The sequence below is a fragment of the Littorina saxatilis genome, unplaced genomic scaffold (assembly GCF_037325665.1).
Source record: "Littorina saxatilis isolate snail1 unplaced genomic scaffold, US_GU_Lsax_2.0 scaffold_87, whole genome shotgun sequence".
Lineage (NCBI taxonomy): Eukaryota > Metazoa > Mollusca > Gastropoda > Littorinimorpha > Littorinidae > Littorina > Littorina saxatilis.
This window is the reverse complement of record NW_027126597.1, coordinates 503,988-523,394: the sequence shown is the minus strand read 5'-3', so window position 1 is coordinate 523,394 and position 19,407 is coordinate 503,988. Positions and strand designations below refer to the sequence as shown.

The following is a 19,407-nucleotide window of genomic DNA, read 5'->3' as shown; positions in this document are numbered from 1 at the left end:
CACACACACACACACACATACACACACACACACACACACACACATACACCACACCCTCGTTTCGATTCCCCCTCGATGTTAAAATATTTAGTCAAAACTTGACTAAATATAATAAAGGCAAAGAAAATAGCAACAAGATATGCAAACATCTAACAAAGCCGAGCAAGCAGAATGACAGGTCTAATGAAAAACAAGTCGCGTAAGGCGAAAATACAACATTTAGTCAAGTAGCTGTCGAACTCACAGAATGAAACTGAACGCAATGCCATTTTTCAGCAAGACCGTATACTCGTAGCATCGTCAGTCGACCGCTCATGGCAAAGGCAGTGAAATTGACAAGAAGAGCGGGGTAGTAGTTGCGCTAAGAAGGATAGCACGCTTTTCTGTACCTCTCTTTGTTTTAACTTTCTGAGCGTGTTTTTAATCCAAACATATCATATCTATATGTTTTTGGAATCAGGAACCGACAAGGAATAAGATGAAAGTGTTTTTAAATTGATTTCGACAATTTAATTTTGATAATAATTTTTATATATTTAATTTTCAGAGCTTGTTTTTAATCCAAATATAACATATTTATATGTTTTTGGAATCAGAAAATGATGGAGAATAAGATGAACGTAAATTTGGATCGTTTTATAAATTTGTATTTTTTTTTACAATTTTCAGATTTTTAATGACCAAAGTCATTAATTAATTTTTAAGCCACCAAGCTGAAATGCAATACCGAAGTCCGGGCTTCGTCGAAGATTACTTGACCAAAATTTCAACCAATTTGGTTGAAAAATGAGGGCGTGACAGTGCCGCCTCAACTTTCACGAAAAGCCGGATATGACGTCATCAAAGACATTTATCAAAAAAATGAAAAAAACGTTCGGGGATATCAATCCCAGGAACTCTCATGTAAAATTTCATAAAGATCGGTCCAGTAGTTTGGTCTGAATCGCTCTACACACACACACAGACAGACAGACAGACAGACAGACAGACAGACAGACACACACACACACACATACACCACGACCCTCGTCTCGATTCCCCCCTCTACGTTAAAATATTTAGTCAAAACTTGACTAAATATAACAAAGAGGTACTGAGTCGGAAACAAGATCGCGATTCTCACGCCGTGGATCGTGTAACTCTGCATTTGCGCCACCGCAACTTTTTATCGCTTCACGCCGACGAAGAGGCAAGCTGCGAGGTAGGTCTCTCGAATGATAAATTAAATTGTTAGAATGCTAGGCACTCAGCATGTTCTCAAGTGTTGCATTTCACATACTTATATCCTTAGCTATATTTCTGTATATATTTTTTGATGCTTTGATGGCCCTGGTGATCGTGACGATCTGTTTTTCTTCTCGTTTCCCCATGTTTTGGGCATATTTTCAGTTTCTGCGTCAAATGCAACAAAACGGAGATTACTGGTTATTCTTGGACATGTTCACTGATAACTTTAATGTTTTATGAATCTCCACGTGTAGTTTCTCTGTATATAGTTCCATATATACTTTGCAAGAAGCAGATAAAAACAGAGTGTCAACAACTCTCTGTAATTCGCCACCGCATCAAATCAATGTTAGATGTAACTCGTCACCGCATTTTTTGTTATTCGCCACCGCACTACGCAAATTGTTATTTTCAAACGCAACAACATCGTGGAGGCATTTAAACCTTTATTTTTGTCACAAAACTGACAGCAATTGATAGGAGCATTTTAACTTTAGTGCTGCAAGTTTTAAACTCAGGGGCGTGGCGTGATCTTGCCTATGCAAAGGATTTAAAGGCACCATGAGTTGACAAATCAAACTGTAGTATTTCTTCTTCTTCTTCTTCTTCTTCTTCTTCTTCTTCTTCTTCTTCTTCTTCTTCTGTATGAAAAGTATGCTTATCTGTACTTGAGTGTATAACCCACATGTACTGGAATGTGCTTTTATATATATATATATATGACCCCCCCAAAAAAATCCCTGGGACTGTGAGATTCAAGAGGTTTAGGGTATGATGACATCAATAGGAAATATAACAGTGCTTACCGTAAGAGTGAAAAAAAATACTATATTTACAAGTGGGAAATGCATCGATGACTGCTAGTGATGATCTGAACAGATTACGCAGCAAAATAAAGACACATCAGAACATGAAGACCAACGTTTTCACCAATGAGATTTCACTTCTAGGAAGGCACGCTGATGAAAAGTTTGTCCTCATGTTCCTTTATGCATTCATTTACATTCGGAAGATTGACTACACATACAAGAATGTACAAAAACGTTCCGCATGGTTTGAACATTACTTAGTGTAAGGTGACGAATGGCAGGATGGATAGCGTACTGCCCCTATGATCCGCTTGATTTCCTTGGCCTCGGGTTCAATCCCTTGCCGGGACAGTTCATAAAGTGAATTTGGGTTTACGCTATGCATTAAAAGCTTGTCGTCAGTGGTTTTCTTCCGGGTCCTACCAGTTTGTTTTCCTCCACCATTTCAAAAATGTAAATTAATTGTGCCCATCTGCAAAAATTAAAAAAAAAATTATCTTTCCAAATTCTGATTTCCTAATTGCAGCTTTAATCCTTCGTACCACATGGTGAGTGTGTGTTGTACGATTGTCACCATGTGAGCGTACGTGTTGAAACAAAGCGCCGCACTTTGAGCTCGTAATGAGAAATCGCGCGTATTAAATTTAATTATTATTATTATTATTAGTTACTGGCAAGCTGCTCAGATCAGCCCCCCCTCCCCCGCACACAAACACAACTGATTTTATATCAGTGAAACTAACCCCTGTATGCATTTTTTTTCTCAATTTATTTATTTAATTTATTTATTCTGTTTTTACAACCCACTGCCAAAACATTTCAATTTTGTTTGTAGTGGACATGTTTCTACATCCCCTGACCATGATCATTTTCATTTCTGATGTCTGATTTCTTTGTCTCCTCCATTTTATTTTTTTAAAGGCATATGCTTGTTGCAGTACACTCCACAATCTTAATCAATGTTTATGTCACACAGGATTGGAACCAAATTGTGGGGCCAAATACCACATAATTCTAAAATTCTTAAGCTTCGTTGGTGTTTATGTGTGTGAAATAATTCTAAAATTCAGTCATTCCTATTACCAGCGACAACACAAAAACTCATCAGTTTGACGCTGGAAGAGAAAAGAACGCCTCTGACAGACGTGACGTTTTTCGGGAAAGAAGAATGACGAAGAATGTGGGAGTGAAACGCCGCCAGGTGCGTCTCAGAAACGTGTTCTACAAAAGCTGAACTATACACTGAACTGAACAACTCCAAATCAATATTTTCAATTGGAAGTGACAGAATCACTGAACTCTTCAACATATTATGCAATTCATTAGACAAGTTGCGGTGGCGAATAACATCCAAGACGTGAAATTGCGGTGGCGAATTACACCAAGCATCGGTGGCGTATAACATGAAGTCTAATTGTTTGTGTTTTCTTTTGCCGCGTGCGTCACCCAAAGACAAAATTGTGCAACATCATTCATCAAGAATACAAAGGACATGTTTAGCTCACAGGATATCATCACGGGAATGCATCAACTAGTGCTGTTTCGTTGAAGTTACGAAGGAAGAGACAAATCGTGCAATTTTTACTACAATTCCAGCAGAAATCGGACTTCTGAACTGCCGAAACCTGACATTTCGACTAAAAAAGCACGTGCCTTAGACCTTGAGTATATACTTCTTTAAAATGTACTAATGAAGAATCTAGATGATGCCTGAAAGTCCTACAAATTTTCATTTTCTGTGAGAGACCTACCTTGCAGCTTGCCTCTTCGTCGGCGTGAAGCGATAAAAAGTTGCGGTGGCGCAAATGCAGAGTTACACGATCCACGGCGTGCATATTCATCCCAACATTTAATGAACTCAAAAACACAGAAAGTTGCTTTTACACGCCAGATTTGATTGCCAGTGGTTATCAAACCGGACTCGTGTGGTTATCAGCACGGAACCCGTGTTTCAAAGCATGGCTCCCTGGGTTGATTGTGCACTTATTTTCTCACAACCAAAATGATGACAAAAACGATGTTTGGTGGTTTGTTGACAGACCAGCTTTGTTGTCGGTCCTCGGGGGGCATATCGACTTTTGTTTCATATTTATTGACCGCGGCCTTCGGCCTTGGTCAATAAATATGAAACAAAAGACGATATGCTCCCCCTCGGACCCACAAAAAAGCTGGTCTGTCAACAACCCATCAAACATCTTATATCATCAACATGCCAGTAGATGTTAGTACCATTTGCAAATGTACACGTGACGAGAAAGCTAATGTTGTGAAATTGATTAACTGTACGCTTTGTTATCAAAGTGGTAATAAATCTTCTATATTTCTGATATCAGGCATGTGTTTCGACTTTTCAAACATTGTTGCATAAAATTGACTCTATGAAATGAATTGATATGGATTGAGGGATTTATAACGAGTTGCTTTATAAAAGGGTGAATGGAACAACAGGAAACAAAATGATGAAGAAAACCCCCAACCTAAGGCTGACAGCCAAAGGTGTTGTATTTTTACCCGGTTGTACCGGGATTGAAGTTTCTTCTGACATTGAACAAATAAAATGGTATTGAGAACATTGCAATTTGTGTACAATTAGACAGCTTTAAAGTTTGACATTGCACTAAACACATGTCAGCAAAGCAAGGACTACATTTCACTAAAACGTGTCAGCAAAAGTTTTACATTCACTGAAAAACTTATCAGCAAAGACTACACTGAAAACGGGTCAGCAAATCAAGTTCTACATTTACTAAAAAGCTTGTCAGCAAATTCTACACTACACATGTATCAGCAAATCAAGTTCTGGTTGGCTACTTAAGTTTTACGTCCTCACAGGACCTAGAGCCTATTAGGGACATGAAGTGTTTATATGCTAAATCAAGTTCTACATTCACTAAAAACGTGTCAGCAAATCAAGCTCTACATTCAATGAAAAGCGTGTGGGAAACGTGTGTGGAAAAGAGTACAACATTCCACTGGAGAAAAAAAATTGTCGGTATCAATCAAGTACTGTATTTCACACACACACACACACACACACACACACACACACACACACACACACACACACACACACACACGCACGCACGCACACACACACACACACACACATACACACACACACATACACACACACACACACACACACACACACACACACACACACACACACACACACACACACACACTATTATCATTATTAAGTTCAACAGGAATGTAAACAGATAACTTGGTTTTTTCAGTCATAAGACTACAATCAATCTCACGCTCTCCAGCTGATAACAACACCACCCGCAGATAGCCAATAGACCAAAATAGCCTGCACAAAGTTTTATGTGTTAACTAGAATTTGTTTACTCATTTGATTATTAATCATTTGCGTCTTTATTGAATTATTTCATCACTTGCTTTTTGTGTACTTTTATATTTTACAATTCAGTCTTCATAATTTTCGTTCTACCTTTCGCCCTTGAGTGACCCTTATATTTCATGCCGTGTTGCTCCAGATGCCAATTTGAATTTGAGTCTGACACAGGAGAGTGCTAGAAGCAAACCGCGCGCTGATTAAAGTTCATTTGATTATGTGGCATAGTTTCGGAGCAGTTTTAAGCAAATCATTGCAGTTGTTTCTGAATTTCAGTACAGCGAACATCTCTTGGAGAATATAAAGTCCAATTTGTCTGAAAACTTTCCAACATGGCGCCTTGGGTGTACTTACTTTAAATGATTAACCAAATGCCGTAAACTTTGACGCGAGCCAATCCTCGCTCGCGATGTATTAATTGCACAAAGCACAATGTGGCTAACGGTTAAGTTAATGGTCAGGGGCGGATCCAGGGGGGGTTTCCGGGGTTTCCGGACCCCCCCCCCCCTCCAGCCTAAAAAAAAAAGTAAAGATAAGTTTAAACAAGTCGCGTAAGGCGAAAATACAACATTTAGTCAAGCTGTCGAACTCACAGAATGAAACTGAACGCAATGCAATTTTTCAGCAAGACCGTATACTCGTAGCATCGTCAGTCCACCGCTCATGGCAAAGGCAGTGAAATTGACAAGAAGAGCGGGGTAGTAGTTGCGCTGAGAAGGATAGCACGCTTTTCTGCACCTCTCTTCGTTTTAACTTTCTGAGCGTGTTTTTAATCCAAACATATCATATCTATATGTTTTTGGAATCAGGAACCGACAAGGAATAAGATGAAAGTGTTTTTAAATTGATTTCGGAAATTTAATTTTGATCATAATTTTTATATTATTAATTTTCAGAGCTTGTTTTTAATCCAAATATAACATATTTATATGTTTTTGGAATCAGAAAATGAATAAGATGAACGTAAATTTAGATAGTTTTATAAAAAAAATTTTGTTTACAATTTTCAGATTTTTAATTACCAAAGTCATCAATTAATTTTTAAGTCACCAAGCTGAAATGCAATACCGAAGTCCGGCCTTTGTCGAAGATTGCTTGGCCAAAATTTCAATTAATTTGATTGAAAAATGAGGGTGTGACAGTGCCGCCTCAATTTTTACAAAAAGCCGTATATGACGTCATCAAAGGTATTTATCGAAAAAAAGAAAAAAAGTCCGGGGATATCATTCCCAGGAACTCTCATGTAACATTTCATAAAGATCAGTCCAGTATTTTGGTCTGAATCGCTCTACACACACACGCACACACACACACACACACATACACCACACCCTCGTCTCGATTCCCCCCTCTACGTTAAAACATTTAGTCAAAACTTGACTAAATGTAAAAAAAATAAATAAATAAATTTGAAAATAAAGAAGAAAAAAAGGTGGCTCAGATTGCACCATATTGCTCCATTTTCATTATTTTCATCAAAATTTCCGAGGGGGGGGGGGGGGGGGCAGGCCCCCGGAACCCCCTAGGAGCGGCCTTTGTCTTCTAAATGACGGTTTCGAAAAGTGCCAGGTTGCTCTATTTCCCTTGTTTTTATCAACATTTTCCGAGGAGGTTCGGGCACTTTGCGCCCTCAATTAAACGCTTCTGGTCGTCGATGTGTCCCTGAAAGAAATTTGAAAAAACAACCACTTAAAAATGATGTGATCCGCCCCTGATGGTTACCCCAAGTGGGGTAGTTTCCCTAATTTCTACTTTGTATACGCATGCGCACTCGCGTGGTTGCCTGCAGTGTACTATTGGTTATAATCAATGAAATTAGTAATTGATACTTTGGCTCATTCTCTGACTGCAACCCAGTGCCCAAAGTAAAAATTACTTCTTTTACTAATAGATATTGATCATTCCTTAATTTTGTTTGTAAATGCAATCATCATAATAATAGTGCACTATTTATAATACTCACATTACTATCACTTTTGCATCCATTTCCTGGCGGTATATTATCGCCAAAAGTATATACTACTAATATCACGAAAAGATACAAGTGATTCCGCAGTGATATATATGTAAGTTCAATGACACTGATTTGATATCTCAGTCATATTAGTAATCTGTACTTTTGGAGCTTGCGTGCCGACATAGAGTTACGTCCCGTTGTTAGTCACGTGTCTTTTGTGTCGACGACACCCTGCTTGAACAGCCTCAGTGAAAGCCACGTGGACCTGTGGACACGTCATCGTTGTCAGGTGAGTACCACACAAGGAGCATCCACCGATCTGTTTGTATGTCTGTCTGTCAATACAGATTCACCGATCTGTTTGTATGTCTGTCTGTCAATACAGATTCACCGATCTGTTTGTATGTCTGTCTGTCAATACCGATTCACCGATCTGTTTGTATGTCTGTCAATACAGAGTCACCGGAAAAAAAGCAGTATCTCTCCTTCTCGTTGTGTTACGTTTGTTTCCATTGACCAAACATCTATGCAGTCCCCTCTCCATTGCTTTCTATAATGTCTGTCCGTCTCTGTCTTTCTGTTTCAGTCTCTATCTGTCTTTCTGTCTGTCTGTCTGTCTGTCTGTCTGTCTGTCTGCCTGCCTGCCTGTCTCTCTACCGTTAGTCTGTCTGTCTGCATGTCTCTCGAGTTAACCGTCTTGGCCATACTCCTCTCTTCAGGAGTTCTAATTCCTGAAGACTTCTGACCTGTGCGTATTTTCTTCCTGTGATCAATACTTCAAGCAACACGGGTTTACGTTTTAAAAAATCCTAGATTTAATTTCTTGTGTGCATGTTTCCAGTGATAAGTACACAATGTATGCTGAAATTATAAAAAGCTATCTGATTTACTGCCTTATGTGTAATCTTCCTCTGATTATAACTCCAGTCACAGTATGCTGTTAATGAAACATCTCTCTGACCTAGCTATCTAGTGCGTGTTGTTCTTATTATATCTATATACCGTAAACTACCTTGTAAACGCCCAGTATCAAGCAAACGCCCACCCACTACTTTGGGTCAAAAACTGTGCTTAGGGTATAATACCTTGTAACGCCCATTCCCCCACATTTGGATCAAGGATGGCATGACAAATATGATTTCTTCTAACTGTTTGTGAAAATCCGCAAGCAATACGGATGTAGCATTCCGATGCACAATGACAAGATGCTACGATACGGGCATACCGTTTATTTCATACGTTTGTCACCGCAGTCTCTGGATAGCCATGATGAGAACAGTCTCTGGATAGCCATGATGAGAACAGTCTCTGGATAGCCATGATGAGAACAGTCTCTGGATAGCCATGATGAGAACAGTCTCTGGATAGCCATGCCAAAACAGGATGAAGATTTAGGAGACGGATCTGAGGTTGAAGAGTTCGTGCTGGGGGTGGAGGGGTGGGGGGAGGGGGGAGGGGGGACTATGGGGGATTTATTTTGCGAAAGTTTGTGATTTCAGCTCAGACACTTAAGCTGCAATTAAGGGTATACAAAGCAGATCTTGAGTCATTGTCCTTCAATTAAAATCCAAGATAGACCATCCCGCAAAGGGGTTGTTGTGTATGGTTATTTTCCAGTTTCCATTCTTGCAAGGCACTTACACACAGAGAAAGATCGGTAGAGGGTATATCGGTAGACATTTTGAACAGAACCATATCCTTTTGACATTTGTATACCAAGTGATCACATACCTCTATTACTCACGAAGAATTGTACCTACCTTTGAGAGAAATTGGTGCATAAAGGGGGTGGGCGTTTATAAGGAAGTGTACGGTACATACACGTAGCGCAGAGCAGGTTGAAGCAACAGATCTGTTTATCACTGATGACTCCCTTTTCCGCTAAGGTAATTGTGTGTGTGTGTGTGTGTGTGTGTGTGTGTATGTGTGTGTGTGTGTGTGGGTGTGTGTGTGTGGGTATGTGTGTGTGTGTGTGTAAGTGTGTGTGTGTGTAAGTGTGTATGTGTGGGTGTGTGTGTGTGGGTATGTGTGTGTGTGTGTGTATGTGTGTGTGTGTATGCGGGTGTGTGTGTGTGGGTATGTGTGTGTGTATGTGTGTGTGTGTGCGTGTGTGTGTGTGTGTCTGTGTGTGTGTCTGTGTGTATGTGTGTGTGCGTGTGTGTGTGTGTGTGTGTGTGTGTGTGTGTGTGTAAGTGGGCGTTGGCGTACGTACGTGAGTGCGTGCGTGCGTGTGTACGTGCTTGCGCGCTCGTGTGTGTGTGTGTGTGTGTGTGTGTGTGTGTGTGTGTGTAGCAATATATGGCAGGTGTGACAAGCGGAAAAATAAAATACCCAGTAAATTATGTGCGTTTATCTTGTTCTTATGTCTATTTCTTTCTAATTTATTCTGTGTGTCTACTTAAATGAAGCCTGTATCAATTTTTGCAGTTTTATTTTCTTTATTCATTTATCTTTTGGTCTTTCTTGATTTGGTTTACCACAGGCTTTTCAATATCAGTGAGTTGTCACTGAGGGAGGATGAAGAAATGTTTAGAGATGGTCACAATATTCAAACCTCAAGTGTCGCTTATGATTTTAGTGAAGAAATGACAACCAGCCATCACTGAAAGGTAGTGATTTTAAAGATATGAGAATAAACCAGCAACAAACACAGTCTGCATGCATATTCTTCTATATTGAGTTTGTGGTCTGCGTGGGTACTCTGTGTTTTGCTGTTTTGTGCCGGTAGCTAGCCTGTGGTGTGTATCCTTTTGAAATGTGTCTTCACAATCTGAACGTGATGGATATTCTTCATATTGTGCCTGTGGCCTGCATGTGGTTTGAATAATTGTCTATGTTTTGTGAGTGATGTATGTTGATTCTGTTCTTGTCTTATTCCTGTAATATACACTATGTATTGTACACGTTGTCTTCTTGCAGTTTGTACATCCTTCTTGAACAGTGTGTGAGTAAAGTCTTCATCTCGTCTATACTTTTCTTTAAAGAACTTCTTTCTTTCTTTCCTTTCTTTTTTCTTTTGTGTTTGTTCGTATGTTATAAAAACGGTGCCAAACGTCAGTCTTGTCCTGTTCTTTTGTCTTATTTGTCAGTGTACACGTGACGAAATCCATGTTATGCTATCCTGTGATTATTGTTCCTTTCCACTGTCTGCTTTCAGTTCAAGTTTGCCGAGGAGTTGGGAATTCTGAGAGTGTGAGAACAGCTATCATGGCCGGTGTGACAAGCGGAGACATAGAGTGTCCAGTCTGCCATGACGATTTCACCAACCCCAAACTGCTGCCTTGCAACCACCTAGTGTGCCGTGACTGTGTTCTGTCCTGGCTACAGAAGGAAGGGGGACAGGGGGGTTGCCCGCTCTGCAGAGCCCCCATTCTCTCCTCCACTCAGCAAGGTCAAGGTCAGCTGGCCACCATGGTTGACTCGCTCCCTACCGATTTCGCCACCGCGGCTCTGGTGGAAAGTCACAAAGTTCTCAATGGTCCCCACGTTTGTGACGTGTGTCAAAATAACGTCACTGCAACGTCATACTGCTTTCAATGCAGTATCAAACTGTGCAAGACATGCACCAGCCATCACCAGAAACTTCCCATGTCAAAAGACCACACCCTGGAACAGCTCAATAAACTAACTGCAAAGCGATTAACTGCTAGCCGCCAGGCAACATGTAACAACCACTCCAATAGGCCGGCTGAACTGTTCTGCTCCGCCCACCAAAAGCTCATGTGCATGCTGTGTGCTACAACCAATCATCGCAGCTGCCCAGAGGTGAAGGCCATCACAGACGTGGCGAGAGAGAAGAGGACAGAGCTGACACAACAGTCACAGAGACTGAAGGAGAAAGCAGCAGGACTGGCAAAACAGGTGCGTGTGTTCTCCGTCATTGTGTAGGTCCTGTTCTGTACGACCTGTCCCTTCCCGCCCCTTCCTCCCGTGCTGTCTGTGTTAGTACAAACATGTCTACGTGTCGCCAAGCTACCGTGCGGTTCACATGACCCCCATCACCTGTCAGTCGATTGTTTGTGTTTTTTGTTTTTAATGGCAATGCACGAACAAAGAGAAACTGATCTTGCGAGTGCAGAATGTTAAATCAATGTCTCTATTTTGTTTCAATAGTAGTGTAACACCTGTATTTTTGACACGTCATATTGTTTCAGATGAAGGCTGCCAAGGAGAAGTTCAAGGGCATGCACAAAAAGGTGAATGCCGTCTTTGATAACCTTCAGCAGTGTAGTGAGAAGCGACGTCAGCAGGTCCATGACCTCATTCAGAAAGAAGAAGATGCAACAGTGACCTCACTTGCTGAAATGGAGAAAGCGCGGGCAGCGATGACGTCAAACTCTAGTAACATCGATCACCTTGTGACGTCAGCCCCTGATGACGCACTCCTGCAGATGCTGAATCAGCTGAAGTCACGTCTGGACGACCTTGAGTCAGAGAGTGGAACGACTGCCAAGGTCAAGGATGTGGGTGACATCGTATTTGACAGCCAGCTACTGACCCGTCTGAAATCAGATCTGTCTAAACTAGGTAACGTCCTTTCTTTGTGCTTCGACTGTTCTTTTTTTGCTTGTGCTGTTGCGCAGTGCAGAAGTTAAAACAACCCCCACAGATACGGAAAACATGACACAATTATACTTTGATTTACATCACAGTCTGATCACAGGATCCAGCTTATGAAGAGAGTTTGTGCTCAATAATACTTCGTTACCTATCGCAGCCTGCTGACATAGCGCTTTGAGATAGTTTCTACATGTCGTTCATTTCCGCTGTCTGCTTTCATGTGAAGACTTCTAAATCATGAGGGCGTGAACAAAGAAGCTTCTTCAATTGAGTGAGTGTGTCTGTGGACAAGGGTCCAGCTGTACCGGGCTGCATCAAAACATGTACTCTGCCAAAACAAGCTCGGTGAACTGTGAGTGAGGACGATGCGTGCGTGTGGACTGCATGTTTATGCTTGTGTTTTGTGCGGTTTGTATTGAGATTCAGCAATCGCCGTTTACACGCTGATTCTAGTTCTGCTTGTTTACGCTGACCCATTGTAAAGTTACCAACAATAGGCAGTCTTATCTGTTGTATTAGCAAACTAGCCTGGGCCCCGTATCAGTGCGTTTTGTAGTGTGTTACGTTTTTCTTTGGTGTTTTTTTTTCCTTGTTCTCAAGCACAACATATTCTAATCAGATAAAGAGTCACGTCATGATTTTTTGAAAAACATGTTGTCTATTCACATATGCACAGCTCTACACAGCTCTACACATTTTCAAGTGTTTTCCTTGAATTCAAGCCATAATATTTTGGCTTTTTCTTTATTCCCTCTCGTCATTTCTTTCTTTATTTGGTGTTTAACGTCGTTTTCAACCATTCAAGGTTATATCGCGACGGCCCTCTCGTCAGTTTCTTCTATTTGTTACATTACTTTTAATGCATCAACATTTTCCTTCATTTTTTGTGACAATGTTCTGGGATCCCCCACCTGTAATATATGTGAACATGGAACTGCCGGCGCTGGTCTCTTTTCTTTTTGAAGTTTTACAGAAATCTGTAACCTGAATGAGTGGTAGTAGTGTAACACAGTATAGAGCCAGCGTTGGTATGTTCCAGCCCAAGGCGGTTCAACTGACTAATAGAAAATTATTTTTCCTCACTGCTGATTTAGTTGTTCCGTTTTTTGTGTTGTTTGTTTGTGAATATAAATACTTCAAGTTGGCCTTATTCCTTTATGTGTGTATGAAATGTAAAAACGATTATTCTTCAAATATGCGAAGGTGTGGAGTATTGTTAAAAGAAGTGAATGCAGAGCTTAAAGGTAAACGCGTCTGTATATCAGAACGTTCTGGAGATTGTTCATTGTTCATGTGTTTTGGAATAATGTGCATAATAGAAATTATGTTGATCTTAGCAGGCGATGTTCATGTGAACCCCGGGCCGGTCAAGGAAAAGTTTAAGAAATTATCTATTATTCACTTAAACGTACGAAGCCTTAGAAATAAATTAGACATTTGAGAAGTTCAGGTTCAAGATTTTGATATTGTGACATTATCGGAAACATGGCAGTCTAATATGGTAAATAATGATGATTTGTATTTGTCAGGGTTTAATTTACCGATAAGGCAAGATAGACCAAATAACCCCCATGGAGGCGTTGCAGTATATGTAAAAAAATAATTTGTATTGTAAAACGAGACATGATCTCTCCATCCCCGATCTAGAGGCCATTTGGATTGAAACTAAGATACAACAGGATCGCTTATTAGTTGGAACTTTTTATAGACCGCCTTCTGCAAATGTTGGTTATTGGGACCTGATAGATCAATCAGTTAATGCAGCCGGTATGACTGGTATGAAGTATATTGTTTGTGGTGATTTTAATTCCGATGTTCTTAATAGTACGTGTTTCAATTTGCAAGATATTATGATAAAAAATGGATTGTTCCAGTTAGTCAAACAACCTACACGAATTACAGAAACAACGTCAACGTGCATAGATTTGATTTTGACACCAAGCCCTGATATTGTTGAAAAAATTCAGGTTTTACCGCCAATCTGCAGTGACCATTCGGTTCCGCTTGCAATTGTTAAAGGAAATAGTATAGGCTAAGCAAGTTATAAACGGTTGATTTTTAATTATTCCAAATTGGACGTTGTCAGTTTAAAGGAAAAATTATGTAATGTGGATTGGACGAGTATGGTCTCACTCAGTTCGATTGACGAAGCAGCAGAGGCATTTTCGGATACCCTAATGGATATGGTTACACAGTGTATGCTAGTTAAAGAAATAACTGTGAGAGAAGCGGATACACCCTGGATGACTGACGGTATTAAACGACTGATTGATAAAAAGAAAAAGATACAAACATTAGCAAAATTATTGAATTCTGTTTGGATCTGGGATTTTTTCCGAAGAATTCGCAATAAATTAACTGATGTTATTCGATTGAGGAAAGCAGAATATTTAAAAGAATTGGATAATCGTGTTAGTGTTTGGTAATAAAGATTGGTGGAAATTAGTAAAGTCGTTTATGTCACGCAAAGGTATGTCTTCTAATGAATTTCCTCCCATCGAAAACAATGGCCGTGTTTATTATTCCAATGTAGAAAAAGCAACAGTATTCAATGAATGTTTTGTAAAATAATCGGTATTGGATGATGATGATGATGAAGTTCCTGAAGTTAGAGAACAGAATACCACCATTGATTTTTTTTTATTATTGATGCTGCACACGTGCTTACTATGTTGAAGAATCTTGATGTACGCAAAGCCTCTGGTCCTGATTCTGTTTCAAATAGAGTTCTGGTTGCATGTGCAGATATTATTGCGATGCCACTCACTGCATTATTCAACAGATCTCTCGAAGAAGCCACAGTTCCTGCAATATGGAAGATAGCTAATGTAATTCCGATATATAAAAAAAGGTGAAAAGGAATTATGTTCAAATTACCGACCAATATCACTTCTTAGCTGTGTAGGTAAAGTTATGGAAAGGTGACATTTCACAGCTTTCCATATTTCACTTCCACCATATTACTATTCCCCAAATCGCAAAACTGAAGTTTTGCATTGCAGGTTAAGACTTGGAATGAGTGATTTACAATATGATATGTTTAATCGCCACCTAGTAAACAACCCGGAATGTTCTTGTGGTTATTTTGCTGAAACTGTTCTTCATTATTAATTTGTTATCATGTCCTGTTTAATGATGCAAGAACCGCAACAATCGGTACATTAGCTCGAGAATTTGTTAATATTGACACACTCCTGACAGGTGATTCAAACATCTCCATATTTAAAAATAGTGCTATTTTTGCTGTTGTCCAAAGCTATATTGAGAAATCAAACCGCTTTGGGACACCTTAGTTCGAAGTTGTTGGTGTGGTTATTTTTAAAATATATTACTTGGGGCCCATCTACTTTTTGATATTATTTTCTGTTGTGTCTTTCGTTCTTGTTTTGTATTTGTTTTCGTTTTCGGTATTGACACAGATTGTGTTCGATAATTCAAACTAAGTTTTCCTTGTTGTTTTTCTCCTTTTTTTTTCTTTTTTTTTTCCTTTTTATTTATTTTTATTATAATTTTTTTTATCTCTTTCTTCAAAAATGTGTTGCATTGATCATATTCCGCCATGAAATTTCAGGCATGTTTATGTGAGCACTTATAATAAGTTTTAAACTTGTTGTGCTCCTTCTTAATGATGTTGTTATATTATCATGTGTCTGTTTACGAATAAAATACTGTTTAAACCGAGTGAGTGAGTGGGCAGTGTCTTCGATGGCTCATAGCATATATCTACTACTACTTCCCGCCGTTTTTAACGATTTTCAAGTTTGGGTTTTAAAATTGTGTGTGTGTGTGTGTGTGTGTGTGTGTGTTTGTGTGTGTGTTATATGTGTGTGTGTGTGTGAGTGTTCGTGTGTGTGTGTGTTGACAGGACTATCAGCTACAGCCAAACCAAGGAGAGCAGACCTGGCAGCAGTCCTGAAGGTGGGGGACAGGGTCAGGCGGGGACCGGACTGGAGAGGTGACAACCGGGTAAGTGTTGGTATCCTTGTGCTATCTGACAACTGTCTGTCTCCCATACATCCTCACACTGTCGTCTAAACAGTTGTGGCAACAAAATGAAAACAAATGGCGAAGTGGGGGGGGGGGGGGGGTAAAAGAAAACAAAATGTTGGTGAATATTATGTTCGGAACGCCCCTCCTGTCTTCTACCTGCCCTTTTCCTCCTTTCCGTTCTTGTTCCAACCCCAGCTAGCCCCCACAACACCCCCCTTCCCCTCCCTCCGCTTTTCTACTTACCCATTCCTTGCCGGTCCCCTCGTATTCCCCCCACCCCCGCTTGTGTTGCACAGAGCAGTGAGCAGTTCCTTGCCTCCCTTCCTCTTGGCTTTACGTGAGTTACCTCCTCTCCCATTCCCCTTCTCTTCCCGAGCCCCCCACCTCCCCCTCCACCCTGCCACTACTCCTTCCGTCACCACTTGTGTCCGGCAAAAAGTGATCACTTCGTCGTTCTTTTTTCTTCTCCCATTCCCCTTCTCTTTCCGACCCCCCCCCCCCCCCCCCCCCTCGACCCCCTTGCCCCCCCCCCCCTGCTCTTCTACTGTTCCCACCATCACTACTTGTGTACGACAGAGAAGTAATTATCGTTGTTCTCTTTCCTCTTTTCGTTTACCCCCCCCCCCCCCCCCGCCCCCCCACCCCCTTTATCCGTTATTCTCCCTAACTTCTAATTTTACCGTCATTACCTGAGTGAGCATCATGTTGGTCTCTGCTGGTTCTCCTTTCGCTATCCCATCTATTAAACCTGCCACCCCCTGCACACCCGAACTCCTACATATCCCTACATGTGTGACCCAACAGAGCAGTGAGCAGTGTGTACTGTGTGCAGGACGGGGGAGGACCGGGCACCGTGACGGCGATCCCTTCACGGTGGGGACAAGGCAGGGTGGACGTCCAGTGGGACAATGGCTATGAAGGCTGGTACCGTATGGGAGATAGGGGCCGCTATGACCTGGACCTGGTCTGATCCACACCGCCACCACTCTGTGTACTCTGCACCACGTCATGTCGCCTGTCTGACGTCATGGTTTCAGTGTAAAATGCCACTTGGTACCCAGTGCTGTTTCATTTCTAATTCTATCATGAACACTTTGTGAATACATTTTCAAACGTTAGAATGATTAGCGCTTTCAGTTATAATTATTGCTATCATTATCATTGTGATCGTCAGCGTCATCCTCGAACTTTCGTTATTTTTCTGTCATCGTCGGCGTTCGTTTGTTGTCGTCTTCAGCACCAACACCACCTTACATTCCTCCTGATGTCATTATGTGTTTCTGCTGTCGCTGTTGTTATCATGATCCGCCTCCTTATGTTCTTGATGGTTGCAAGACTGTGTTGCTGGTTTGCTAGCACGAGACTTATTAAGAACACAGTCCAGCGACTTGATGCATACGTTAATGTTTTCTTGACATTTTAGTGATCGTGTTTTGTACTGCTGGTCAGTCTGAGAAAGTGTAATTCGTACTTTAATGAGGGTGTTTGACTGATATTTGCACGTTGTACTTGTTTTAATCTGCAAATTTCTCTTTGAAAATACACTCTGTGATTTCTATCCGTTGTTTTGTGCTATCGCCGTGGGAGTGGAATTGTCAGTCTTTTATTGACAAAGGAGTTTGTGATTATCTAATTAAGATGTTGAAGTGATATGCAAGAATTGTTTTAAAGGTGCTGAATAATCTTTAAAAGTATATTAGTGAATTCTATCTAATGTTTTGTGCTATCTTTGTGGAAACGGCTTGTCAGTCTGAGACAATGAATTAATATTATGAAGTGATGTTTGCATGATTGTTTAATTATGGTACTGGTTAATCTTCGATTATATCTTAAGTAATTTCTATCTGATATGTTGTAATATCACCGTGGAAACTGATTGCGTGCGTGTAATCTGTGGATCTATTATGTTCAACTTTGTACTTGATATTCTAATAGGCTTCAATTTTTGTTTTAATGAATAGATTGTAGAAATACAATTTGTATTTTAAAAACCATTCAATCTTGGAGTGTCTGATACAATAAAAGAAACGAATGATCAATGGCTGAGCAGTGCAACTGATGGAAGGTTGGATGGGTGGATGGATGGTTTGATAGATGGATGGACGGAAGGTTGATTGATTGATTGATTCTTTCTTTCTTTATTTGGTGTTTAACGTCGTTTTCAACCACGAAGGGTTATATCGCGACGGGGAAAGGGGTAAGATGGGATAGAGCCACTTGTCAATTGTTTCTTGTTCACAAAAGCACTAATCAAAAATTTGCTCCAGGGGCTTGCAACGTAGTACAATATATTACAGTCGAAACCGTTTATAACGAATCTCAGGGGAAAACGTTTTTTTATTCGTTATAATCGATTTTCGTTATAACCGATTAGATCGGTTATAACGAAGACAAGAGGAAATTTTTTGTTATAACCGGTTTCTTCACATTTTCAACGTAAAAATGGTAAAATGTTGGCAAATAAGTATTGTTTTCTGTTGCATAAGTAATCTTTTTGTCATATCATTAAAACATTCAATGAGGTACATACATAATCGTACATGAGAGAGAGAGAGAGAGAGAGAGAGATACACGGAGAGAGTGTGAGAGACAGAGAGAGAGACAGAGAGAGATGGCGAGAGGGGGGGGGGGGTATGGGGCATGCAACAGGCCTAGGGAAAGCTGGAGATTCAAGTGGAGAATTATCAACTGTTATGTGGTCTATACAACGGTCAAATAAATGAATAATTAAGCAGAGAGATCGTTTTCAACAGAAATACCAAAGTTTGCCTGAAACAATAAACACACACACACACACACACACACACACACACACACACACACACACACACATCGAATTCTGTTCTTCAACAAATCTGTTTATTAGGCCATAACCTTGTACCCAAGAATGTAACAATGAAATAAAAACAACAACAAAAACAACAACAAAAGACCTGGTGTCTAAAAATTGATGTACAAAATAATGGCTTTGTTTTGCAGGCGGAAAAGAAAATAGACAAAAAAACAACACTTAGATGTTTACTTAAACTATCAAGCAATTTACAAATAGAAACTGGTGAAAACAATTCAAATAAATTCATTTGTAATGAATTTAATTATCCTTGTCTTTAGGAACTACATATTTATGGAAAAATAGATTCTTTTTTCAAACTAAAACTGAAGCACAAAAATAACCTGTACAACTTGACAGTGTTTACAAATGCTTAACTATCGCGACACTAGCAATCCAGTTGGATTAAAATAATAGTGTCGTTAAATAATAATCTTCCCATAAATGAACGCAAAATGAAATGGTCAACACAGATCAGCAACGATACATTTGAATAAGGAAAATTAGCCGCAGCGTGACTCTATAACAGAACAAACAAATTCAAGTTGCAAAAGTTCTACCTTTGTTTCTGCTTTGCATTTTTGTTATAACCGGTTTGTTTTTAGTGATAACTAAGAACACCGCTGGCAGGGAAAAAATAAAATGTTTGTTATAACCAATATTCATTATACCC

General features: G+C 40.1%; 1 protein-coding gene across 1 annotated transcript; it reads left to right on the top strand.

Annotated features, from left to right (window-relative positions):
• Positions 1-10,561: 10,561 nt before the first annotated feature.
• LOC138955053 (transcription intermediary factor 1-beta-like) lies at positions 10,562-12,274 on the top strand. The gene is made up of 3 exons (XM_070326767.1): positions 10,562-11,215; positions 11,509-11,881; positions 12,207-12,274. Exons 1-3 carry the CDS (start codon positions 10,562-10,564, stop codon positions 12,272-12,274), a joined length of 1,095 nt encoding a protein of 364 aa, XP_070182868.1.
• Positions 12,275-19,407: the final 7,133 nt, after the last annotated feature.